This window comes from Rhinolophus sinicus, linkage group LG10, assembly GCF_036562045.2.
Source record: "Rhinolophus sinicus isolate RSC01 linkage group LG10, ASM3656204v1, whole genome shotgun sequence".
Classification (NCBI taxonomy): domain Eukaryota; kingdom Metazoa; phylum Chordata; class Mammalia; order Chiroptera; family Rhinolophidae; genus Rhinolophus; species Rhinolophus sinicus.
Window position 1 is genome coordinate 33,386,500 of NC_133759.1, and position 26,075 is coordinate 33,412,574.

Consider the following 26,075-nt stretch of genomic DNA (forward strand, 5'->3'; position numbering starts at 1 on the left):
ACATACACGCACACACACGCGCGCGCACACACACACACACACACACACACACTCACACATGAAGCAGGCACCAGAAGCCCTGGTGTGTGGGAACTCTCTAGATCCCCTGGCGTCTTAGCTATGAAACTGAGAGCCTTGCAAAGATGACAGCTTCACAGTTTCTTGAAAACAATCTTCCCCAAAGCAGCCTTCCCCAAAGCAGCCTTCCCCAAAGCAGCCTTCCCCAAAGCAGCCCCACCGATGGCGCGAGCCATCAAGAACTCTGGAGCGCATCTTGTCTAAGCCCCTCACTGAGCTGAGGTGATGGAAGAGGCCGACATGAGAAGAAAAGGGGCCACTTGCCCAGGATCACACAGCACCAAGGTTATGGCCAGACAGTTTCTCTCCTGGTGCACAGCCAAGAGCTCCACCTCAGAGGCTTCTCTGAGCCCAGAAGGTTTACCCAAGTGTGCCCAGGACAGGAAGACCTTGCCTCTTAAAGCCCCGGAAGAAACACACGACACGAGAAGTGCCAAGAAACAGCAGAGAATAAACCGTACCAAGGCGCAGAAGCTTGGCTTCGAGAAAGATCAAGATGAGGGTGGCCTCAGAATCCCAAATCATGGCAAGAAGGCACCTAGAGAATGTCTGATCCAGCCCTGCACGTGACAGGAAAAACCAGAAGCACAGAAAGTAGGAGGGTTTGCTCAAGGCTGCATGAAGAGAGAGCAGCAGCAGAGCGAGAACCAGGGCCCAGCTCCCAGAGGAGCCTGCTATGGGTGGCCCCAGCCAGCTGCTTCACAGGGGGCAGGTCACAGCTCCTCCTGGACACTCCAACTCCTTGTCTGCAAAATGAGGGCACCTCTAAGGCATCGCCTCCCTCGAAGATCTTCACCCCATCTGTACTAGTTATCTGTTGCTGTGTAACAAACATCACACATTTAGTGGCTTAAAACAACATCCATGACTGTCTCATAGTTTTCGTGGGGCATCAGTCCAGGCACGGCTTATCTGGGTCTCACAAGGCTGCAATCATGGTATCAACTGGGCTATGTTTCTTTCCGGAGCTCAAGGTCCTCATCCAAGCTCTCGTGGTTGCTGAAAGAATTTAGTTCCTGGTGGCTGGAGGACCGAGGTCCCCATTTTCTTAGGGGCTGCCAGCCGGGGCTGCTCTTATTTTCTAAAGGTCATCCACAGTTCTTTGCCACGTGACCCCTTGACAGCCCCTCTCACAACGTGGCAGCTCACTTTCTCAAGGCCAGCAATAGGAGTCTTCTAAAGGAACAATCATGGGAGGGACATCCCGTCACCTTTGCCATATCACATCGGCTAGAAGCAATTCTCAGGTTCCGTCTGCATTTAAGAGGAGGGGACCGTGCAAGGGTGTGACTTATTCGGGGTCACCTTACGTCATGTCCACCATACCACCTTACATTAACAAGTTCCTAAGAGAGGCCGCCTTTACTCTGGACTCAACCGCCACCTCCTGTCCTACAGAGGTGCAGTGGCTGGTCACCTGCAACAGAACTTCACCGGTGCCTGTGCCTTAAGACTGAAGCCACCAGCTGGCCTGGATGGGGGGCTGTGGGTGCTGTGTGTACGTCACTGTGTATTTCTGCACACTGCTCTGCCCACTTCTCCCACATCACACCCATTCCTCCCCCACGCGGAAGTCAATGGATGAGCCGACACTGCTCTCCAAACCAGAACGCTTGCTTAGAGCAACCCTTGTGCTGCACGATGGAGGCTGCCCAGTGGAGGCAGGAGGGGAGCTCTTCCAGCCCAACATCTGGGGTCCTGCCTCTTCTGATGCAGGTGGGAGAGAACCTGGGTGGATGGACTAGCAGCGGAACTTTTCAGGCCGGCATTGCACATTCTCATCTGGGCAGAAGCCTGCAGTGTTTTGGCTGGATGTGGGAGCGTGAAGGGGACTTAATGAATTAGAATTGGGGCAGAATTTCTGGATCTTGGTGCTACAAGTAGGGCTTGTTAATATCCTAAAAATAAGTGGCTAATTTGAGAGCAGCGTTTTTCTCCCTAAAAAGAAACCCTTCTCAGAGGTGCTCTCTACTCAGAGAACAGCAGAATCAAACAAAGATCTCCTGGGCCCGAGACCAGAGCCTACTCACAGCAGCCCAGCCTGGGAATTGCAGGGTCCCCATGGGGCAGAGCCAACTGGCCCTGGAGAGGGAGAGACAAAGCTGTCTGCTCACGGAAACCCGGTGCTGGCCGTCCTCACACAGTGGAGCTGTTCTCCCTCGCCCCCAGGAAGCAAGGGCCCTTCTCTCCACTCCTGCTCTGCCTGGCTGGAGAGCATCAAACCTACTTACAGCAACAGCCCAGATCCTCAGCTCGTCCTCCACGCAAATATAGAATTGGTCCCGTCACTCCTGTGCCCCAAATACGCGTCAATGCCTCCTCGGAACCTCCAGCCTTTAATTCCATTTGGTCAGAACCTTGGGATGGACAGCGCCACTGCCGAGAGCTGCAAACCACCCTGGCTTTTCCAACAAGCCCTGTGACTGGCTTGCCGAGGTCCGTCTGTGTCTGGTGGGAGCACCTCCCTCCTGTTTCAGTACTTCCCCAGCTCTTTCTCCCACTGTTCCTCTCCCTTCACTGGAGGGGGAAATCAACAAGAAACATTCGTTCTAAATGCTTCACTTTACCCTCTTCAGTCTGTGCAATGTTTACTCCCCGCTCAGCAACCGGGTCAGAACAGAACATTTTCTCTACCTCTCTCAGACTCGGCATGCCTCCCCCAGAAGGACCTGTCTCTGGTGGGAAGGCCACAGTCACTGCTCTCCAGTCCTGAACCAGGGATGGGTCTCTGGGTCCTGCATCTGCCCCAGGGGTGGGGGCAATGGGGGCACTGGAGACAGATTCACACCGGTCAAAGCTGAACGGAACTGTTTGTGGCCAGCTTCCCGGCCAGCAACTCCTGGCGGGGAGACACCTCTGCTGAGCATGGAACCGAGGGGACAGATCTCCTTCCCTGCCCTGACCTCACAGACAATTAACCTGGCACTGCTCAACGGGGCCGTGGGTGGTGACCGCAACATGCTGTGATTACTGGTGACACATAAGTGTGATATTCTCCACCCACCAGCCACATTGGCAAAGGATTACCCAGGTCAGTGACCTTCATGGGCACTGCCTGGACAGAAACAGGAGGGGCAGGGGGCAGGGGTCACCAGGGCTTTGGAGAGTGGGGTATCAGGCCTTGAGAACAGACTGCGAGCTGGCCCATGGACGGCACCAAGTGACCTGAATAGGCTGCTCACTCTGGGCTGGGCTCAGGATAGCAGCCTCTGCCTCCACTCCAGCTCCCTAGCTTGCACCTTTCGCTTTTTGTACAGCCAGCTTAAGCATGGGTTTCTGTCTCCAAGGCAGAGAGGGGAGGTCTCCCCTACACATCACTGCCTCCCTCAGTCCTCAGGGACCCCTGTGCTGGGGAGCTGGAAGCCGGCAGAGAACAGTAAGGAAATCTATGGGAGAAAGCAAAGGAAGTGAGTCAAGTGTCCCCAGGCAGAGGAGCCCAGCAAGGGAGGGAGGGATAGGAAGCTGCACAAAGGGCCAGGGGAGCTCACACATCCAAGAGCCAGAGGTGGAGGGAGTTCTCAGACTGAATGGTCAGAGGGACCAGTGGCAGGGAGAGCTACAGACCCAATGACCAGAGGGCTGGGGAGCTCATATACCTCATAAGCAACTTCTTGCTAGGTGGTACATCCTGCCCTGAGCCGGTCTAGAGGCAAAGCGCCTGCAAGGGCTGCCAGCAGTCCTGGAGTACCCCTTGGCAGGACAGAAACAGTCAGGGGACCCAGGGCATGGTGGAGGCAGAAAGGACAGAGGAGCTCAAGGTGGCCAATCTGAGTACATCTGAGTACGGTGTGGCTCTGTAGAGGACAAAAGCCCCTCCCCTACAACCCTTCATTGTTGCTGAGTCCTCACTCTACAGAGAAAGAATCAAGAAAACAGACATGCCCAGTGGGGCTGAACTTCAGAGCCAGAGGAAGCTTACTTAGGCTTACGCTTGTCACAAGCCCTCCTCTAAATTTTATCCTCAGAATGTTCCCAGCCTTGCCTGGTTTGGGCCACCTGGATCTCCTGCCTCCAATCGGGCCAAACCCCACCTTCATCTTCGAATCCATGACCATGGCCCTCCTCGGTTACCGCCCCCCACTGCCTGCAGGGAAGACCCAGAGTCCTCTGCCTCCTTCTCCAGGTTTGAATTCTTCTCCCGCCACACTCCCTGCACCTGCACCAGAGTCCAGCCACCTGGCACCACCCCCGATTCCCAAGAAGCCCCAAGCCCTTGGCAGCCCTCGGCCCTCACATAGCCTCGCGCTCTGCTGAGGTACCGTCCTGCCTGCCAGTGACTCCCTGGTCTCTGTGCACAAGCTCCTCTGGGAAGCCTTCCTGACAACCCCGGAGACCACACCTACAACCTCGCTTGTGTACTTAATATTCACACTGGCTGAGACTTACTACCTGCTTACCTTGCCAAGTGTTGTTCTACTCACAACACTGCAAAGCCTCTGCCCCTGCTGTTCCCCAGGCTGCACTCCTAGGAAGTAATAGAGCGATGAAAATGAGGTGAGCAGCTGTGGGGGCCCCACTGAGCAAAACGTACGCGGGCAGGGGGAGTCTGTCCCACTTCCTGCAGAAGTGGGAGGGGGGAAGGGAAACGCCAGCCAGGGGTCAGCAGTAACCACTCTGGGTCCTTCACTCTGTGTAAAAGGCTTCAGCTCTCACAGCCTCAAATTCTTCATCTATAGAACGGGAAACGCAGCTCTACCTGTCGGATCACACGGACGTGCGCCCGGCAGCTCACTACACAAAAATGACAGATCAATGAGTCTCAAAACCTCACACCCCTACCTATCCTCCCCTCATACATCTACAAAGGGGGGGTTGCTGCCACTATTTCATTAACAAAAGTACCTATCACCTGAGTGTTTACCATGTGTCATGTATTGATGTACTTGACCTTCGTGAAAGCCCAACAAGGTAAGGCTCACCCTCCTGGCTGATGAGGAAAGTGAGCACAGGGTGGTCCTGTTACATCCCAACCCCATCCAGACAGCGAGGGGCGGAGCTGGGCTGGAAGCGCAAGGGGAGTAAGAGATGGGATAGGAGCTGGGGCCACGGCAGCACGCCTGTTAGGTCTTGTGGGGACACTGCATACCCCTCGTCACCCTGGCCCTTTCCCAGTCCTTCCTGCTTACTACCCAGCACCTGGCTGCAGAAGGAAGTGTCCTGGAATAGGAGTGCCTGGGAGCGGTCACGTGTTCTGTTGTCCTCAACATAGAATAAAGGCCCGCCAGCAGGAAGGGCAGGACAGCTCCATCCCTACTGCCTGGCAACCTGAGCCAAACACATCATCAGACTGATTAGCCAGATGCCCTGGGGGCAGATGAGAGAGGGCTGGGCCCGGGGACAGGAGGTAGCAGGAGAGGACCATGCGCTGGGGCATGCTGGATGAAGCTCCGGGGAAACAGCTGGCAGACGCCCGGCTCCTGCAGTCCCTCTAACCTCTGGGCAGCAGTACCGTCTCTAGGCTGGGAGTGTTACCGGCTTGCCATGCTATTCTGGGCTGGCACTGAATTCCAGAACCAGAGTTAGAAACAACCGACTCCAGGGACACATCGAGAAAGCCAGAGATGGGATGGGGCTTATCTAACCACACAGCAGGCTGGTGACTGACGGGGACAGAATCAGGGTTTCCAGGGCTCTGATAGCTCCGGGCCTAGAGGGAGGACGAGGCCAGGGGAAGGCTTACCCCACGACAGGTGGAAACCGGTCACTTAGTTTGACTGGTTCCTCCCTTCCAGCATTTAGTTCTCAGCTAAAACCTGGATAGTGTCTTTCCTCCATGCGGTGGGCTAAGGGCTGACTTGGGAGGGCTTTAGCTGCCCCGACTCTCTACCAACACCCTTCAAATCACCCCAAATAAGCAGTTCATTCTGTGTAAGGATGGAGTGCCTGCTATGCAATCCAGAATTCCAGCTCCATCAGACTCCCACCCGGAGACCCAGCTTCCTTCCTAGAGCCCCGCTGGCCTCTCCCTGCTCGGGGCCCCAGCACCCCCACCAGCCTAGGGGAATCAGAGGCCTCTCTCTTCCCACCCACCTTATGCTGTGATCTGTTGGTTCCTCCTCAGCAAAGGGCTTGGCACACGTTCCCAGAGAAGCATTTATAACAGACCTCATGTCCATAAGGCCTCAGTGGTCTTCTGTCCCACCCTCCCCTCTCCCTGGCCTGGGCCTGTCTCAGAGGCAGGAGGCCCAACAGATCACCTTGTTTCTCACAGTGACCTGGGCTCAAACTTCAGTCCTGCCACACTAACAGGTCCCTGGGCATGACCAGCTCTCACTGATCCTCTGCCTCCTGACCTGCAAAATGGGGTGAATCCCACATTTATTGCAGGGTGCCCCGTGTCGAGGCTCGGGCATAGTGGGTGCTCCTAAATGCCATCTGAGGTTAACTGGAGGAAGGACACGGGAACCCAGGAGGGTCAGCTCCACTTTGTCAGGAAGGACAGACTCAGTGTGGACCCCTCTCCATCCACCCTCCTTCTGAGGCCCTAGAATGACGACCCTTCCTAGGCACAGACGTGACCGAGTCACTCCCCAGCTGGGGATCCTCCACCAGATCCCCATTTCCTGCAGAATAAAATGCCAGCTCATGACCAAGCCAGCTTCTGTGACATCCTCACCTCATTTCCAGGGGAAGCTGGGTGAGCCAGTTACCCCAATACTGGAAGCCCCTTTCTCTGGGGAAAGCCCACTAAGGCAATATGCCCCATCACTGTACGCCTTCTGCACTGTGTCTCCAGCACAGAAGACGTACAACTGAGGTCTTCCTCCCTCCCCCGCCCACTGTCCAGGCACCCGCTGGGGCTCCAGGTTGCCATTCTTTTCATGCATTTCCTGGAAGTAGCCTTTGCTGTAAAGGTTCTTTTCTGCACTCAGGGGCAAGGCATCATCTGCTTTCTCCTGGACTCCGGTATGTCCCCTGGGGATGTCACCACCTGGGAACAGGTGGTACCTGTCCCAGGACACATGGTTGAGTCAGCTGGACTTTGTTACCAAGAGACTAGGATAAATATTATTTTCTACTAAAAATAAGTCACTTTACTAAACTGAAAGTATTCATAGGAGTGAACGTTTACTTTTTAAAAGATCTCACTCATTTTACAGCAAGAGTTACGAAAATAATAAACGGAATTGGAAATGTCAAGCCCCAAGGTGCAGTGAAGAACCTCTCTCAAAGAGTCCTTAGAAGTTATGACTTTTCATCTTTTCCTTCCCTGTTCCAGGAAGCAGAGACTGGGCTACCATCTCGGTCCCCTCAGGGTTTAAGGCTCCAGGCCTTGCCTGGGGCCCCACCATTTCCCAGCAGCCTGTCTTTTTAGCTCTAACAAAAATCTGTCCATATCAGGGTGTGTCTGGCACTTCTCCCATCTTCTCTTCTCTGTGGTCACAAATGGAACAGGATGAAAGACGGACCGTGGAGAAAATGCCCAGCACAATTTGTCAGTTTCCACCCTGATGTTTATGAATTTTGCTGCTTGCTCTACCTAACCTTTTCTCACCTTGCTCAATGGTTCTGTCCAACAATTTTTCTAAATTACTTACACTGAGACCAACCCCGCACATTCAATGGTCCATTCACTTAGCAATAGTGGAAGACACAGGGTGGGGAGGACAGGGACAACTTGCAGTAGGGATGGGACAGAGATGGGACCACCTATAGACTTGCCCTGGGTGAGTTTGCAATGCCAGGGAAACACCTACAAAGATGAATATTCATGGGCTGATTTTAGGGATTTAGAAAGTAACACATGGACAATGAGGTTATTCTGTTTTATTTGAAAGGGATTCATTCTAATTTGGGGCCTGCACATAACGATCATCGGATCATGCAAAAGATGGTAATTACTATTACATGTGCACAATCAGAACACATTCTGACAGTTCTTTTTCTGGTTAGTTCTCTTGTCTCTGTCATCAGCACTGAGGGTGTCACTTTTTTCTTACACCACGTACAAGTTCTCATCTTGGTGTCCACCTGATGCTCTCCCTCACCTGGCACACACCTCGTTAAGCAAATGAAGCAAAGGTTCTGGGTCCATTTGCAACATCCGAGGCTCCCTCTCTCATTGCAGACACTGAGGACAGGAGAGAAATTGGGAGGAGAGAAGGCAAAGGGAAGAAGCTGAGGCACAGGGCAGCTTCATGATTCACCCCACGCCTCACAGTGAGCTCTGGGCAGCGTCAAGTTTGGATACGTCCCTTCCTTCCCCCCTCTGGTGGCCTCACTGCTTTCCTGTAGGTCTTGAGAGACCGTGGTGGAAATGGGAATTTCAGGTTCTGTGAGATGAACTGTGAGTTGTGCATGACCAAGGCTCAATGACCCAATCGTCTGTGAAAGAGTCTTAAGTGTTGCTGGTAAAAAAAATCTTCTGGGTTGAGAAAGCAGCAGGTGTCAGGATGAAGAACCCCATTTCCACGCTGCCTTGACTCACTTCGCTTTTAAAGTACTGATGGGCCATCAGCAAATCTCACACAGCGAGGATAATCTTATCATTTTCAAAAGGAGATAAGGAATGAGCACAAACCTCCCGAAGATGGGGAGGATGGACGAAAGATGAGTAAACCCTACTCTTCTTAAGGTGCTAAAATTTGCCTTTAAGAGGCTTAAAATTCAATTAGGGATTTTTGTACTTAAAAGAAAGAGTTAATAAACATTTAAAAATCCTGAGTCACCTAGACAACAGACAGATCACAGGGCAGCATGCTCAGGAAAAACCAAACACGGTGAGTGCCCAGGTGGGCTGGGGCACAGCAGAGCCAGCCAGTCTAGAGCTGGTGCAGAGAAGAAAACTTCTGGGATGGGCTCCAGGCACAACCACCAGGCCAGAGAAGGGCCCCTGTGTGGCCGTGGGTGGTGTGAGTGGCGGGAGGTGAGGCTGGGTCAGGCCATGGCAGGCAGGGTGAGCCCCCCAGGCAGTGGGGGGCCACGGAACTGGGAAGAATGGGAAGACATGCGGAAGCTGCCCTCATCCTGCTACTCCTCTATCCCACACACATTTTTTCTCCAGAGCAGGAAGAAGAACAGACAAAGTTCTCTGGAGAGGGCGGGCCCCATGCAAGACCTACTCCTTACACGCATCCCAAAGGAGTACCAGCCCGTTCCCTACAGAAGCATCTCTTCCTCTATGTGCTTCCAGAGTAGCTGTCACAGCTCTCACAACCCTTTACTGTAATTATATCCACAAATGTCTGTATTCCCCAGGGGACCATAAGTTCCATGAGGCAGAGATACACTCAAAGATCCGATTAAATAAATAAACGAATGATGGACAGAGGAAGGAAGAGACAGGGAAGCGGGGGAGGGTGAGAGGAGGGAGTGAACAAATGACTACAGGACCAAGTGGCCCCTGCACGCAGGGTCACCATGTTGTGCAACCCCAGGAACACGGTCCACATTGTGCACGACGTGGATGGTACCTATCGCAGCACAACTGCAAGGGGCCGGAGGTGTCCGGTCAGAGGGAGAAGCTGGCCTGCTGGCCTGAGCCTGGGAAAGCAGCCTGAACTTCTTATGTCCATCAGTCTTCCGGCTTTAGCTGCAGGAGTCTCAGGGAAGGAAGATCAGAAGAGGCCAGAGCACAGCAGATATACCCACATCCCCTCTCCTCACTACACACACCGAGATGCCCTGAAACCCTCAGAATGCCACTAGAATTTAGGAGGAAGATGTGTGTCCTGCAGGCCCAGTCTCCTTCCTTAGACACCTGCTAGTGCCTGTCTTCTTTGGATGCCACCAAGTGCCCCAGTCAGAACTGGTGTGCATCACCCCCTGCGTCCCCCACCACTGCCATGAGAACATGGGCATGACCAGCAGGCCCAGGGCGCCATCTGAGCACTAGCAGGATTGCACAGCCTTCCTACTGCAAGGAAACCCCTCATCCTGGGTCCACAGCACGCTCCCCACAATCCTATCCCTTGCCAGGCTGACACTGTCAGCCAGCCTGCATTTCATGGTCCAGGGGGCAGCAGTCATTCTGCTGCCAGGAGGGAGTGCTCTCTCAGGAGTGGCAGGTGTTCTCGCCAGAGTGGCTCCTCAAGGGCTTCTCACTTCAAACCAGGACCCGGGCATATTTGAAGGCCTGACGCTTCTCCTCATCATTGGATTCCAGGCCAGGTACTCCTTTCTGGAATCCAGCTGTCCAGGCACAGGAAATAAGAGAGGGCCTCGTCCTTTCAGGCCCTTCCCCTGGCCCCTTTCCATCAGGCTCAGCTCACGTAGGCAAGCCCAGATGCTCTAGAGGGCTCCATCAAACTCAGCTGGCCCACGTCCACTCCGTGCAGGTGAGGGACCTCCAAGGTCACACAGGGAGGGAGAGACAGGGTGGGGGTGAGGGCCAGGTCTCAGGGGCTCCCTCCACCATACACAGGCTGCACAGGATGCTGGCACAAAGGACCAACACATGCAAAACTGTGCAGGCAAGAAGGAAGCAGTGGCTGCGGTGGCAATTCCCCTGTCCCACCAAACTCAGAGAAGCACAAGTCCCTACCAAACTCAGGGACCCTGAAGGCTCTATAAAATCTAAGCTCAACAACCCACTGATGACACACCCTAGTGGGAGGAGGCTTTTCAAGGCCTAGGACTCCCTGTCAGGAGGGAACAGAGTGGTCAATAGCCAATCACACTGATGGCAGAGCCTTTCATCCCTAGTGACGAAGGATCAACAAAACCTGTTCCAAACCAACTAGCCCAGCGTTCCCCCCACATCACTCAACTCAGCCCCAAGCCTGGCCAGAAAGTGGCAACCCTCACCCCCTCTCAGGAAGGGTCCCCAATTCTGGACTTCCTCATTCACATCTTATTTTCCAAGGACATGTGGGTCACTGGGAAGAGGAGACGTGGGTTTTGCAGCCCCAGAAGTGTTAACAGCTCACAGTGGGACTCTTGGCCAGCCCTCCTGTCCCTGGGGCTCAGACTTCCCATCTAAACACGCCGGGGAGGTGGGGCCTCCATCTCTGAGGTCTAAGCTCTCATTTCTGTGATTTTAGAAGCAAAGGGGGTTTGCACGGCTCAGCAGGAGCCTCAGGCCATCGGGGACTCTGAAGGAACCCAGAGTTTTCACTCAAACTCACCACAGGCGTCCTCCTCATCCAAGCCCTGCCTCTTTACTGAAGCATGTTCAGACTCAGAATAAATACATTTGTTGAGAACCTACCAGGGTCCAGGCACCTTTGAGAGTCACTGGGGAAACACGAGGGGGTTCGAGAACTACCCACAAGTAATCATTTCACAGAGACATAAACTGAAGCTCAGCAAAGCCTCGAAATCTACTCAAGGCAACACACTAGGAATTCAACTCCCAGGCTGCCTGATCCCTGCAGAGTTCTCTCCCAGGGCTCCAGGCCTGGAGAGACCAGCACTGGGATGTAAAGACCCCCGAAATCCCTCGACGCATGGGGAAGAGTGAGCTCTGAAACTGGACTCTATTAAGATCACACTCAGAGTCCAGGACACAGGGCTGGCTGGCTGATTTGGTCTTGTTCTGAAATGCCCGGCTTCGCCCCAAGACCCATCACCATGTTAGGGCCTGACCACCTTCTGATACCCTTCTCTGCACTATCCATTCCAGGAGATGGGCAGCAGACAGGAGACGGCCATGTGAGCGCCACAACCCACATGTACACACACCACAATAGCACTGTGCCCTGAGCCAACCCACTTCTCCCAAGGTTGCCTGTGTCTTGGCCCCTTGTACAGAAAGGCGCCACACCCTCTGCACTGGACTGGTCTGCAGAGCTAGAGCTGGGAGACCTGCCCCAAGGGAATGCCTTCTCCCTGAGCAGCGGTGGGCAAGGCCCAGTTGTCTCCCTGCAGTCCCAGGGTGAGATGTCTCTGAAGGAATGCTCTGAGAAACATTCGTTCCTACAGGTGTCACAGGGGTCCATGCTCTTCAATCTGGTCTTCCCACCTTGGGATCAGCCTGGGTTTCAGATGTTTTCCCAGGGGAGGCTGCTAGCATCTGGGAAGCCACTTCTCTCCCCCTCCCCCCGCCCCTGGCGGGCTGCCACGATGACCTCCCCTCCCCCAAGAAGAGCCTAGCGCTGGGAGGTGGGGATGGGAAGAACCGCTGCCCACGTGCTCTAGGGAGGGGTGCTGGGAAGCGAAGCAGGGCGTGTCACCTGGTCCTTTCTCTGTCCAGCGCCAGGCTTCACGGTGGCCTCTTGGTGCGAGGCGCTCCTGTACCACCCCCCAAATCTGCCTCAACTAGGGTATCCTTGCTGTCATCATCCTGACCCCTGAGCCCCAACGAGGCTAACACATGCCGGTGAAGGGCAGCGGGTCTAGAACCTTCTGTGCCCAGGGAAGTAGCCCGGGTACATAAGACCGGGTATAAGAGCCCTGTTCCCCCCCACAGCCGGGATTCGCTCCTTCCAGAAAAGACAGGTGTCCGTCTTACCACCCCGCCCCCAACAGCGGCCGTCTGCCCCAGGACCTGGACGTGCCAGAAATTACGCATGGTTGCAGGCAGGGTCCGCAGGGAAACTCGCCGGTGCATTGGGGTGGGGGGCGGCCTGACACTGGCCACACCTTGTTCTCCAAAGAGGGGCGTCTGTCCTCCCCTCGACACCCGCCAGCGCCCCGCCACCTGCGCGGTCGCCCGCAGCCGGTGCCGCAGTGCGAGTGAGCCAGCGAGCCCGGCGCCTTCACGCCTCGGCCTGCGCCGCCGAGCGAGCCGCCGCCCTCCAACCTCCCCGACCCGCTGCACCTGCCCCCGCACCCCAGATCCCACCCGCACCCCCACCTCTGGCCCCAGAGCCTTCTCGGTCCTTACCCTTGGCACCTCCCCTCTCCAGCCCCGCTCGAGCCGGCCCCGACCTCCACATGCCCATCCCTCCTCTACCCCGGCATGGAGGGGCCTTTCTGAGCCAGGTCCGGGGGCCCCAAGGGGGTGGATGATTTGGCGAAGGGGGTCGACTAGGCGCCAAGCCAAGAGAATAAGCGAGGTACTTACCGCTCTGCTCCCCCAGAAACACCAACTTGAATTTTCTCAGTGGGTTCCCAAAATCTCCCCCTGCGGACATGGTGCTGGCAGCCGGGACCGGGAAAGGAGGAGGAGAAGCGAAGGAGCAGGGAGGGAGGAGGAGGGCAAGGGGAGGCGGCCGGCGGTGCGGGAGCCGGAGGGGGAAGGGCTGGCTGCGCGCGTCCCTGCCTCCCTAGCTGCGTCCCGGCCCCGGCCTGCGGCTGCGTGTCCGGCGGCGGCAGAGGAGGAGGAAAGGAGGAGGAGGAAGAAGGCTGGGCTGGGCTGGGCTGCCGCGGGCGGCGCTAGCTGCGGAGCGAGGATCGCGCTGTGGACGCCCGAGCGCTGCGCTGACAGAGCGGTGCGGGAGGAGCGGGGCGCAGGGACAGCGCGCGGGGCGGAGGAGCGCTCTCCGGAGTCGCGCCGCTCGCCCCCCTCCCGCCTCCCTCCTCCGCCGGCGCCTGCGCTCTGCGCGCTCCCCAGCCTCTGATGTCATGCGGGGCCCACGGCGCTGCGGGGCTGAGGGGCGTCTGTCCGCCCACCCGGAGGCCGCACCCGGACGGGAGAGAGCCGCCTCGCCATGCCTGGATCAGGCCCCGAATCGGGCCGTCTCTCGTTGCCCCTCTATGTCTGTCTTCCCCACTCTACCCCCTCCTTTGAATCCAGAAAAATGGCATTAAACTATCAGGGGACATTTGCTTCTGGTCTTTAAACCTGAATGCCACTCCTTTCCTCCCCCTCGCGCGACACTGATGCACAGCGCAGCCATCCGAGAGGACGGAAAGGAAAGGAGGTGTGTGCGAGTGAGGGAGGGAGGCACGGGAGGTGTGAGCCAGGGTGTCAGGGTGTGGTGGACCGTGCACGCGCGCGCGCGTGCGTGTGTGTGTGTGTGCGCGCGCAGAGGGCTCCACCGTCACCCCGTGTGGTCTCTGCCGTCCCCCCCACACACATACACACACACCCTCCAGGCCCAGATCGCTTCTCTGGGCGCCCATGTGGGGCCATGGGCGTTCCAGTAGACCTGGCCCGCAAGAGAGGAGGCACCAGTAATGGGCGCACCTACCTAATACCAACCGCTCCTATGGATCATTTTATCCTAAATTTGCTGCCCCATGGGAGAGAAGGAGCAATGAAGCCCCAAAGTCAGCATGGCCATCTCCAGGACAATGCCCTGGATTCCTTGACCCTGGGGCCACAGGATGGACAACACCACTCCTTGCCCTAACAATTAGTGTATCTGGGCAATGAGCTCCAGGAGGACAGGACAGTGACTTCTCATTGTCTCCAATTCACCTGACCCATTTAGGCGCACAGAGTAGTCCTGAGCCGGCAAGAACAAGGAGCAGATGCCAAGCGTCAGAAGCGCTCTCACACTCATCCTGTGGCATTCTGATTGTCTTAACCGAGGTTTTACAAAGCTGCCTATTACTGTCCTGCCACCATGTGGTCCCTTGTTTTGTTTTGTTTTGTTTGTTTTTTTTTGTTTTGTTTTAAGAGCTGTTCATTTTCACTGCGGTATAGTGTTCCATTGTGTGACTGTATCAGGCTATCCATCTATCGTAGAGGGACATTTCAGTAGTTTCCAGTGTTTGGTTATTACAGATATTAGTGTTATGAAAATTCTTATGCATGTTTTTTGGGTGAATATATGTGCCCAATGTATATGTATATTTCTTCATGATTGCTAAATCATGAAGTATGTATATTTTCAGATTTAGCAGATATTTCCACCTTTCCAAAGTAGTTGTACCAAGCACCAGTGGTGTACGATAGTTCCAATGTTTCTCATCCTTGTCTGCACTTAATATTGTCAGTCTTTTAATTTTAGATAATCTGGTGGTTTTGTAGTGATTTCTTATAGTAGTTTTAATTTGTATTTTTTGAAGCCTAGGGTGGTATCTTTCTCCACGGAGGATTTGCATTTTGCCATGCCAGGCACTAGGAAATCCTAGCAAACTATTATTTCCTTAATCCAGTTTCAGAGACTGAGCTGATTTGAAGCTGGACTGAAATCTTTGTGAGAGCAGGTCTACTTGCAGCCCAAACTTATTACCATGCTGCAATTTTTTGACTTCTCATCCCAACCTGAGGCATTTTCCTTTGATGAGTCCTAATCTCTTCATTTTTCACTCCATTCCTTTGAGATGGACTAAAACACTGGTCAGGCTCTCAGCTGACTTGCCCAGAATTAGCAAATGCTCCCAGGGCAGAAGCTGTACCTTTCTGGATTCCCATTTTCTCCAAGATCTAGGCCCACTACTTTGTTCTTTTTCCAATATCTTCAAGTATCTTTTTAAATAACTGACTAGTTTTTCCTGAGGTCCTGAATGAATTACCCATTCTTCTATCAGAAGAGGCACAGGGTTTATTTTTATTGCCTCTTGTTCCTTCTTCATTTTGTCAACATTCTCTCAGATCTTTGAATATATTTGTTATATTTATTTTACTCTTGATCTGTCTGTGGTATGCACTGTGTTCAGCTGGTTGTATATATTTTTATAGTGGTTTTACTCTTTAGGTCTCTACTGATTTTGCCTTGTAAGCTCGTTTTCCTGTGGTTATCAGCTGCCCGGTCTGATAATGGGTAAGGGATATGATGAACGTCTGTTTTTGTCCCTCCTAGTGATTATGAAGGAGAGTGGGGATGAGCCCCAGGATGGAGAGCCTCACGTACTCCAGAATTGCTACGCAATGTCCCTCTGCTTTCATTTCACAGAGGATTTTCTCTAGTCCAGGATTTCTCTTCAAATTCTTTGGAGAAAAAACAAAACGGCACTAAAAGAAGACCAGATCTTTAGAATGGTCAGTCACCATTCATGAGGAGATCAGCCATCGTCCTTGAAATGGCCATCTGCCACCCATGATGGTTTGGAGGAGAAGGAAGTAGAAGAGTAAATGCTGGGACTTTCTTTAGCTGGCATTAGTTTTTATCAGAATCTCGTCTCAGCATGGCTCTGATATTACTCTGAGCAGCCAAGCCAACACTGCTGATTTTTTTTTTCCTTCAGTGACAGAGGCCACCAGTCATCTTCCCTGGGAAATGTGGGAGAGAGGAATGAACAGAACTTAAAATCTCTCCACAACCCTTTTTTCCCCACCTCTATACCTGCCACCCTCACTTCAGACTGCTCCAAACTTCTCACCCCAGCTTTAGTCTCCTCAGGGATTACAGTTTTTATATTAGTTCCTCCATCTCGTTTCTGTCGTTTCTCTATCGTTGGGTTTTTTTGGAGGTAACGAGAAGACAGGGCTAATTCACTCACTTGTCAGGCACTATAGTATCTCTCTGTCTCCTTCTTCCCCTCCTTATCAGTGTTACTGTCTTCTTCCTTCTTCTTCCTTTTTTTCCCCTTTTTTTAACTCTAGGTTTGATTATAGTTTCCTTATCTTTACTTTGCAAATTACTATGCAAGAGACTCTTTAAACTTTATTTTTATTTCTATACTCTTTCCTCTTCATTTGTTTTGACTTGTATTTTTCATAAATAGCCTTGATTCAATCATTCTAGCTGGGAACCACTCACCTGAGTGGGAAACTGAGCTTCTGTCACTCAAGTTCTTACTGAGGTCCATTGAAGTGGAGCTTTTGGCGTGTTTAACCTACAATAGGGGTTGGGGATGTAAACGTTAAACTACTGTATGTGTAAATTGGCAAGTCACATTCAGTGCTGGCTGGATGGCTTGAGAGCTAAGCGGTGAGTGAATTGATGGAGGGTAAGGCCCATAATAAAAATATCAGGCCAACGATGGAAGAAGTCAAAAGGAGTTCAAATATGGGCAAAATTTCTGCCTTGTGATCTGAGGTTGTAATCTTTGCTGATGGATGTTCAATAAAGAGGGAATTGGTTACTGTAAGAAGCTTAGAAGTTTCAGTAATTGGGGAGACCGTTAACAGAGGGCTCTATGTTTAATAGGATACCATAAGACCAATAGACTCTGTAGCAAGAATTTTCATATGAGGGAGAGACAATTAGGATGTGAGCTCACAGACCTCCTATTGTGCTCATGGAAGGCTGTGGTGTTCTCCTGATAGTTGGGAAATGGAATGAGATTAGAAGAGAATGTTAGAAGGAGAACACTCCTTTATTGTATGGAAGGACTGGGTTTCAGAGTTATCAGTGATTGGGTAAATTGATAAACTGGTTGGATGACTAGATGAATAGAAAGGATAAAGCATCCATGGGAAATCGAATGTAATGGAAATAGAATGGATTTGTGAATGGGTGGCTTTGTGGGTGAGTAGATGGGTAGATGAATGTCTGGATAAGTAGATCTATCTATGTATGTGTCTATATATGGGTGGATGGATGTTGGTAAATAAATGTAGATGAATAGATAGATAGGTGAATGGAAGGATGAGGGGTGGATTGATAGATGGAATAGGTGGAATGTCTGGAGAGATGAATGGCTACATATATATGTATATAAGTTTACATCATGTGTGTAAATGGAATAATGAAGAAGTAAGTAGATGTTTGATGGATGGATGGGTGTAACAGTTGGTTAGATACAGAGCTGCCTAGGTGTGATGGATAATGAGCAAGTGTATAAGTGAATGAGGGTAATGGATATGGATAGATGACAACAGGGTGAGCTTGGAAATTAGCAGCCTCACTTTGCACATTAGCTGTGTGACATTGGATAAAATCTTTTAATTTCTCTAAACCTTGGGAAAATTTTAAAGATTCAAGAAAAAATAAGTCACAAGTTAGAGTGAAAAATTTAAGAGGAAATATTATTGAAAATAAGCACTTAAAGAAATAAATATCATGAGCTGGGAGGGGTAAAGGTCTTATTTGAAGTTAAATTTCTGTAAATCAAAATGAAGATTTCAGGAGTGGAGAAGCTGTGGTAAGATTTGGAAACATCTGAAATAATATAAAACATTTTACAAGTTACAGTTATAAACTAAAAAATAAATACTATTTATATAATAACATTAATATCATAATATGTGAAGATGTGGGGGAAGGTAAAGAAAGGTTCTGGATTTAATGTCTGCATCTTCCATATCAGGGAGTCAAATGATAGTGCCTAAATTGACGTATAGGAGGTAATAAAAGTGATTATTCTAATCTCAGTGTTTTTTCCTTCAAAATCTTTTTGTAATTACAGAAGGATCTTTAAAAAATACTCTCTTAAGGTGAAAAAACATTTATTTGAAATTGCATAATTTTTTCAGATTCCTTCGGATTTCTTTTTCAAGTTTTAAATACAAATGCAATTAAATGCAATAACATTACAAATAGCATATAAAAAAAAATCACATATTTATCAAAATATTTCAATATATCTATTTAGTCTTTCTAGAACACATGCATGAAAAGATGTCTAGAATGTCCTCTTAATATAGAGGCTAATTATTTATGAGCAGTGGCATTTGAATTTTTTTAGCCTCTATGAGTGCTTGAATAATTTATAATAAGTATGCATTCTTTTTATAAAACTCATACTGGTTTTCCTTCATATAAAAGAGAAAAATTTTCAAATTAATTCTCTGCTTAGTCTAATCTTGTCATCATTACTTTAAGTAGTTTATTTGCAAGAGTGCTGTCTAACCTTCCCCAGTTTAACTCTAGGCTTACTGTTAATTCTCTTTGGAATGTAACCCTTAACCTTGAGGCCATAAAAACTGCAATGCTTGTTTTATTCTGCATGTTTGTTCGAGAAAAAGTGTAATTATTAAGATGTTTGTTATAAAATTATGAATGTTCATCTAGAGTCGCAAACTTTGATTTATGGTAGGAAATTGAATTTGCTCACAGCGCTTTGACAAGTAATCCTTAACTATGTCCTGTCTGACCTTGTTATAATTAATCTGAGAGCATATAAACTAAGCAGAGTCTCTGGAGAATGACATTTAATAGTAAGTTTTCTTCCTTAAAAAATGTAAACGCAAGAATTTGTAGCATATTCATTTTAAAGTAAAACATAGAATCTCTTTCATGACAATTACAGAGTCATAGGGTGTGGTTGCCCAGCCTCCCCAGCTCGGAGCTTTATCTGGTGGGATGCTGGGAGCACAGCAAATTCCCCTGCCAGCTCAAAGCTAAGAGGGGGCTGATTTTTTAAAAATTTTATTGGGGAGTATTGGGGAACAGTGTGTTTCTCCAGAGCCCATCAGCTCCAAATCGTGGTCCTTTAATCCAGTTGTGGAGGGCGCAGCTCAGCTCCTGGTCCTTGCAATCTCACAGAAAGCTGGGTGAAGGAGTGTGATTTTTAAATGCTAAGATGTGTGTAAGCATATTAAATGTAGTTTCAAAATTCATGGATATAGGACTGGACTTTATAAAAAACCAAAAACTTTGTTCTTGAAATAGGTGGCTTGTGAATATAAAATGAAACTATGTATTAATGATTAAGTTTCCAGTTAACAAGTATTGTGCTGTGACAGGAGAGAACAAACATATGTGGATTTTGGGGGGTAAAAAGCTATTAATTAGAACACTTTAAGTTCCAGATGAATTTCACACAGTAAATATTAAAATGTTGTTACAATTTATGCTGAATGTTAAAACTGATAATCCTATTTTTTTCTCACGTAATTTGTTTTCTCCCCCATCAGACAGTGCAAACTGAGAAAGTGGGGGATAAGAGTACATTTTGTCTTTATTTTATAAAGTTAAGAAAAATAGACTTTTGATTGGAAGCCATCTTTGTCAAAAATAAGTTACAGGGCAGCTTTGCAACATAGTGATGTTGGCCCTCATTTAAAAATTATAAATATAAAGGTAAATTGGTAAAAGTTTTACAGCTGGTAATGCTTTCCATTTGAGGGCCCTTCGATACAACGACCATTTATTTAAAAAGATAGTATTAATGGCATGCTATTGTATACTATACCGTAAGTGCTGATTGTTACTCAAAAATTACTCAAAATCTGTAATTGAATAAACTTTAGGAAAATCAAATCTTAGGCATGGAATTTTACTTTAAGGATGTTTCTGTGTTTTATCCATAGGGTGATGGTCCAGTTACAGTAATGCCCAACTGAGATATATGCATAACATTTTGACACTGTCTACTGTGAACTGTAACACACAGAAGTAAATAAAGCATAACTGTACTGCTCAATGAATTATCATGAAACAATATACCCAGGAGTCCAAGAAGTAGAACATTTCTACAATCACAAAAGCCTCCCTCATGCCCTTCTCCGTTACTAAGCCTGCCTTTCTTCCACAATGTAATCACTTTTCTGATTTATAACAGGGCAGTTTAGTTTGCCTGGTTTTGGAATCCCTGAGTATGTATTCTGTAATGTTTTAGCTTTTCAGTCAATGAAATGTTTGCCAGATTCACCCATGATGCCGTGGTTCCTATAGTTCATTTATACTCATTGTTGTCTGGATTGCATATGCATGAGTGTGCTCCTCCTGTGTGTGTGTGGTGGTGTTTCCAGATTGGGGCTCTAACAAACAACACTGTTATGAAACATCTTGTACACATCTCTCAGTGTACATGTGCAATGTATTTATGCCTAGGGGTGGCATTTCTGGGTCAGATGGTATATATGTGTTTATTTTTAGCATAGAAAATGCCAATGTTTTCAAAAACGATGAAACGATCGCACCAGTTTATACTCCCACCTGCAATGTATGAGAGTTCCTATTGCTCCATACTCTTGCCAATACTATTATCAGTCTTTTTCACTTTAGCCATTCTGGTGGAAATGTAGTGGAATCATGTTATAGTTTTAAGTTTCATTTCCTTGATGACTAATGATATTAAGTACATTTTAATGTATTTGTTGGCCATCTGGATATACCCTCTTTTGTGAAGCATCTTTTCAAGCCTTTTGCCCATTTCTCTATTGGGTGTATCTTTTGTCTGTTGTGTAAGTTGGAAATCTGTTTTTCTTTTCTGTGCCTTGCTGTTTCATTCTTTTAATGGTGTTTTTGATGAAAAGAAGTATTTAATTTTAATGTAGTCAGATTTATCAATTTTTTTTTAATGCTTAGTGCTACTTGGACTCTAGTTAAGAGATCATTACTAGGGTTTTCCAATTTTGACTTTGGAAACAGTTTCTTATAAAGCTAAACATACACATACCCTATTAGCAATTTTTACTCCTAGGTATTTGCCCAAGAGAAAGGAAAACATGGGTCCACAAAAAGACTTGTGCACAAATGTTCATAGCAGTTTTATTCATGATAGAAAAGAAATGTAAACAACCTAAATGCCCAGGTGAATGCATAAACAAATAATGTTATATTCATCCAATACTACTCAGAAATAAAAAAGGAATGAGCTACTTATACATACAACCACACAAATGAATCTCAGAAACATTGTGCTAAACAAAAGGAGCTTGACACAAGAGTATGTATTGTATGATCCCATTTATATGAAATTCTAGAACAAGTAAAGTTAATCCGTAGTGAAATAAAGCATAGCGGTAGTTGCTTGCACAAAGAGGAAGGATGAAGTGGGGGGGTAATATTAACTGCAAAGGGGTATCAACAAATCTTCTGGGGGGTCATGGAAATGTTCTATATCTGGATTAAAATGGTGGTTGCATGGTTGTATACATTTGTCAAAATTCATCAAACAGTAAGTAGGCTTAAAATTAGCGCTTTTTATTATATGCAAATTATATGTCAATAAGTTGATTTCTTAAAAAGCTTATTTTCTGTTGTCTTCAAGTTTTTGGTCTAATCAACTAGAAGGCTGGAGTGCCATTGCATGAAATGGGAAAGTCAGTGAAAGGAGGTTTAGGGAAAAAGATAGGGAGCTCAGTTTGGACTTCATTGTTCAGGCCCAAATCAGTCACCTGGCAGTTACCACTGATTCCTCACATCTTCTACCGGCAATCAGTTATTATTTCAGCCAATCCCTGGTGGTTATTTCTCAAACACAGCCCTTTCCTCCTTCTCCGGAGTCCTCGTCCTGGACTGGTACTTTTCAACATTCACATGGATTTCTGGTGGCTTAGCCTGACTCTTTAAGGGTGTGTGTATGAAAATTCAAATATCTACATAGACTAAGGAGGTGACTTGGGGACAGTAGTAGCAACCCTAAGAGTACTGTGGCGGTGGCCTCTACCAGCTCCAATCCCTTGTCATCAGGCTAGAGTGCTGGCCCAGCGTTTTTTCAAGAGAAAACCTGAGATTCAAACTCTCACAGTGTTTGTAGCTTGTTTAAAAACATAAATGTCATGTGGGCCAATTAGAACCCATGTCCTGGGATCAGGGTCACACAGTTTGCTTTATAGCAAGGCTGGTGCAGAGTCCAGCTCTAGCACAGCCTCGTGCTAACCCCTGGCACCCTGGGCAGCACTCAGCCTGGCTGCCAGGAGGCTCTGTGTATCTGGGACACTCCTGCTACTCGCTGGTCCTGCCCTTGGCTCTGGACTAGCTGGAGCATCCAAGCTCTGATTTCTAGTACCAGTGCACCCCTCACAGTGGCCATAATGACAAGAAGGAGGCCTTCCTCCCAAGAGCTTACCTTTGCCAGCCAAGCTTCCTTTCTCAAGTACACATGCAGCTCCAGTATCCTTTTAAATCCGGAAATCCGGTTGCATCTTGCCTCTGTTAAAAGCCTCTCAGTGGCTCCACATTACCCACAGGCAGCACCCCAGTGACTAAAGTAGGTGTGCATGGTACACCCTCCCTATAGAGCCTACATCACACTACGCTCTGCCTTCATCAACTAGTAATTGTGTCAACTCCCTACCTCCTGTCCTCCAGGCAAACATACATCAAGCTTTTTCACCCAAGTCTTCACTCACCTGAGTCCCCTCTGCCCAGAATGCCTTCATTCTAAGGCTCCTGACTGATTAACAGGAGCCTTGATTGCGTCTTCCTTCAAGATTCAGCTGGAGTTCACCTCCTCTACTCCTGATCCCCAATTTCCTAAGGAACTGGACTTTATCACCTTGGTGATACCACCACGTGCCGCCATTTCCCCCTGCGTTGCCACGCACGCATCCATCTGTCTGCAGTTCTCCTTACGGCCACGGTCACCCTGTAATTGGTAAGCCAATGGCAACCACACAATTGGTGCGCTTTCTTGGTTATGTCTGTCTTCCTTCCCAAGTTGTGAATTCCAAGGGGGAAGGGGTTCGGTTTGACTTGTTTGCCCCCACAGGTCTAGTGCCCAGCACTTGCCCAGTGCCCGAGTCTGTGACAGGATGGCACTTGGACACGATAGACAGTGCTGGGGATACAGATACACGGTTATCTCTGATGACCACTCCTAACTCAAGGCCAGGCCCCAGGAGGTGCTCTGGGAACTGGAGTAAGGAGACTCCCTGAGCCCTCTGCAGCGAAGCAGTGGTGGCTGCCAGATGGTGACACTGTGGGGAAAGCTGTGACCGCATCTGAGTGAGAATGACCACACATGATGGGTCAGAGGGCGTAGGGGGAAGCCTTGGGTGCCCATGGGCACTCGTGGTGCTTCCTGGCATCTTTTTCTCTACTTTCCTTACTCTTTAATGTGTTTATTACATTTTCGTACTGTAACTAGAGATAAATAGACTTAATGGTGCTTTGTCATGGGCGAGGGAAAGAAGATCTTCTCAAGGCCATGTCCAGTGAGCAGACACCGGTGGGCTCACTCTGGTGGCCAGAGTAGGGGGATGCGGGGCGGGGGGGAGCGCCGCAGGACCGAGGGCTCCAGGCGGGAAAGCTGCGTTGTCGGAGGCGTGGGGCCAGGTGGCAGGGAGCTCCAGCACAGCGTGTGATCGGACGCAGAGCGGGTCTCCCCTTGGTCGGTTTGGCCTGCGGGCATGGTGCCTCCTGGGTCTCATGGCAGGATCCCTGCCGTGCGGGCGGCGCCCTCTGGTGGCCGACTGCCACTCCTCCGCCTGGCTCCCGCGGCCCCGCGAAGCATAGCTCTGAGAACTCAGCACAGGCGTTCCTCCACCTTCTAGGTGGAGATGAGAGAAAAGGAGCCAAGACCACGATCTGCTGTGCCTCAGGTTCCTGGTCTGTGAAATAGTACGATAATTGCATCTGACAGGGCTGTGGTGACGATTAAAGGTGCAAACTTTGGAAAGCACTCAGGACAGTGTCTCAGCGCGCAACACACCTGAGCTACTGAAGGGCTGTCGAAGCCCTTCTAGAATCTCCGTGTGTCTGGAGAGGCTGCTCTGGTCAAGGAGTCAGACAGGCACAGTGTGAAACCTATCTCTGGCCTTTCGCAGGGTGGACCCAAGGGAGAGCTGCTGCGTCATCCATACCTCCTGGGTCGTGAGGTATATAGAAGACCAAGATTTAAATAAACGTTCGTCCCTACCTGGGACTTCCGAGGTCCCTTTTGTGGAGTTGGCATCTATAAAAGGGGATGCCTGGTGTATGGTACATGGATGGACCACAGAGCCAATAGAAGGGGGTTAACAATACATTGAGGACCTGACTAGGTGCCCCTTTAAATTAGCTGCCCCACTGTGCCCTGAGACTGAGCCTTCTGACTCGCAGCTCCAAGCGTGGACTTCCAGTGCCCCAATGGGGGAAGAGAGGAGGAGGGATGAAAAGGAAGGGATAGAGAAGCTTCCACCCCACCTTGGGCTGGGTCAGCCTTGGAGCACTGGCCAAGAGGGAGGCTGCAAATGGGAGGTGCCTGCAATTATGTGAGGTGGGGGCTCTTGTGAGTGTGTAGGGAGGATAGAAAGGACTGCTCCCCGGGGGTATAGCATGGCTCACTTAGGGGTCCCTCCCAGTGTAGACTCCAGGAGAGGTCCCTGAGCTAGGAATACCTTCCTGGGATTGGTTGGCTAGGCGCTGAGGCCCTTCTCCTAGGCCCCGAATGGGAAAAGGTAAAGATAGATCTTTCTCCCAGGTATTTAGTTCCTGTGGTTGTAAAAGGTAGAATTTCTCTCCTGGATTCGCAAGGTTTCTCTCTCTCTCTCTCTCTCTCTCTCTCTCTCTCTCTCTCAACACAAACACACAGCCCCTGCCAATCTCCGGGAATTTGTAATATAATATTTTAATCTTAATTGATACTGAGTGGGTTCAGCTCCCAGCTTAACAGTATCTCTCCATCTTTGAGAGTGGTTGGGGAAAAAAATCACAATATGGCTTTGTTTCCTAAGCAAGAATTTGAGAACCCGTCAGCAGGTGGGGGTATTCCCTTGAAGGTCTGTCTGTGTACAGATCTCTCAGGGCCTTTTGTCCTAACAGCCTTTTCCTCTTTGTCCCTTTTCTCTACAACTCTCCTTTAACTCACAGTGCTATAGGGCTAAAGTAGCCCTGGTTAATGAACAGTTGTAATGATCTTGCTACTTGAAGAAGTAAGAAGGTGGGTAAATGAAATATTACCTGGTTCTTTCCCACCTTACATGGCCCTCCTGATTATAGCCACTCAGGAAATCAGACTTGTAGGCTCCCCTTCACCTTGTCATCCTCCATTTGCATTTGAGCTTGCCAAAGCCTTATTGAGTCTGTAAATTTCTCAGTGGCCTAAGCACATGTGGGTGTCCCTGAGGCTGTCCGACACTGACGACCCAGCACAGAGGGTTTGACAACCACCCACATTAGTCTCCAATGAGGTGCCAATTAAAATTGCCACTCCTGGGTCCCCCTCAGAAATAGACTCTGAGGCTGGGCGGAGGGGTTGGAAATCTGCATTTCAGTAACATCCTCTATGAGAGTGTAACACTCAAGGAATTTTGTTAAGCTTTGCTGTAGAAGTGAAACGAAGGTGACACCATTATACTCCCTGCTGGCAGTTGGGAGGACAGATTTGCTGTGGGAGTGTAGTTGGCTGCAACCAAGTGATCAATGATGATTATGATATGAATTCTGTTTTGTATCATGGACTTGGCTATTTGTGTCAAACCCCACTTCTAGATATAAACTCAAGAGCAGGGATCTGGCCTCCTGAGAGACCAGCACTATGGGCCTTTGACCTGCAGAACTTCACTGAAGAACAAGAAGTGCCTGCTGCCTGCTCTATACCAGGCTGATGGGGTGAGAGTTATATTATCTCCCATCCCCATGACCATAGGCCCCTGAGGCATGGCACCTCCTCTGGCCAGAAGGTGCAGGTCTATCTGCTCTCTGACAGAGATACACATGACAGTACAAATTCATGACCAACTTACA

At 49.5% G+C, this 26,075-nt stretch overlaps 1 protein-coding gene across 1 annotated transcript in view; it reads right to left on the reverse strand.

Annotated features, from left to right (window-relative positions):
* RAB6B (RAB6B, member RAS oncogene family) overlaps positions 1-13,481 on the reverse strand; it is a 56,514-nt gene extending 43,033 nt beyond the window's left edge. The window contains exon 1 of the mRNA XM_074312860.1: positions 13,025-13,481. Coding sequence (XP_074168961.1) covers positions 13,025-13,094 — 70 coding nt within the window. The 5' untranslated portion in view covers positions 13,095-13,481. The remainder of the gene's footprint in view (positions 1-13,024) is intronic.
* Between the last annotated feature and the right edge of the window lie 12,594 nt (positions 13,482-26,075).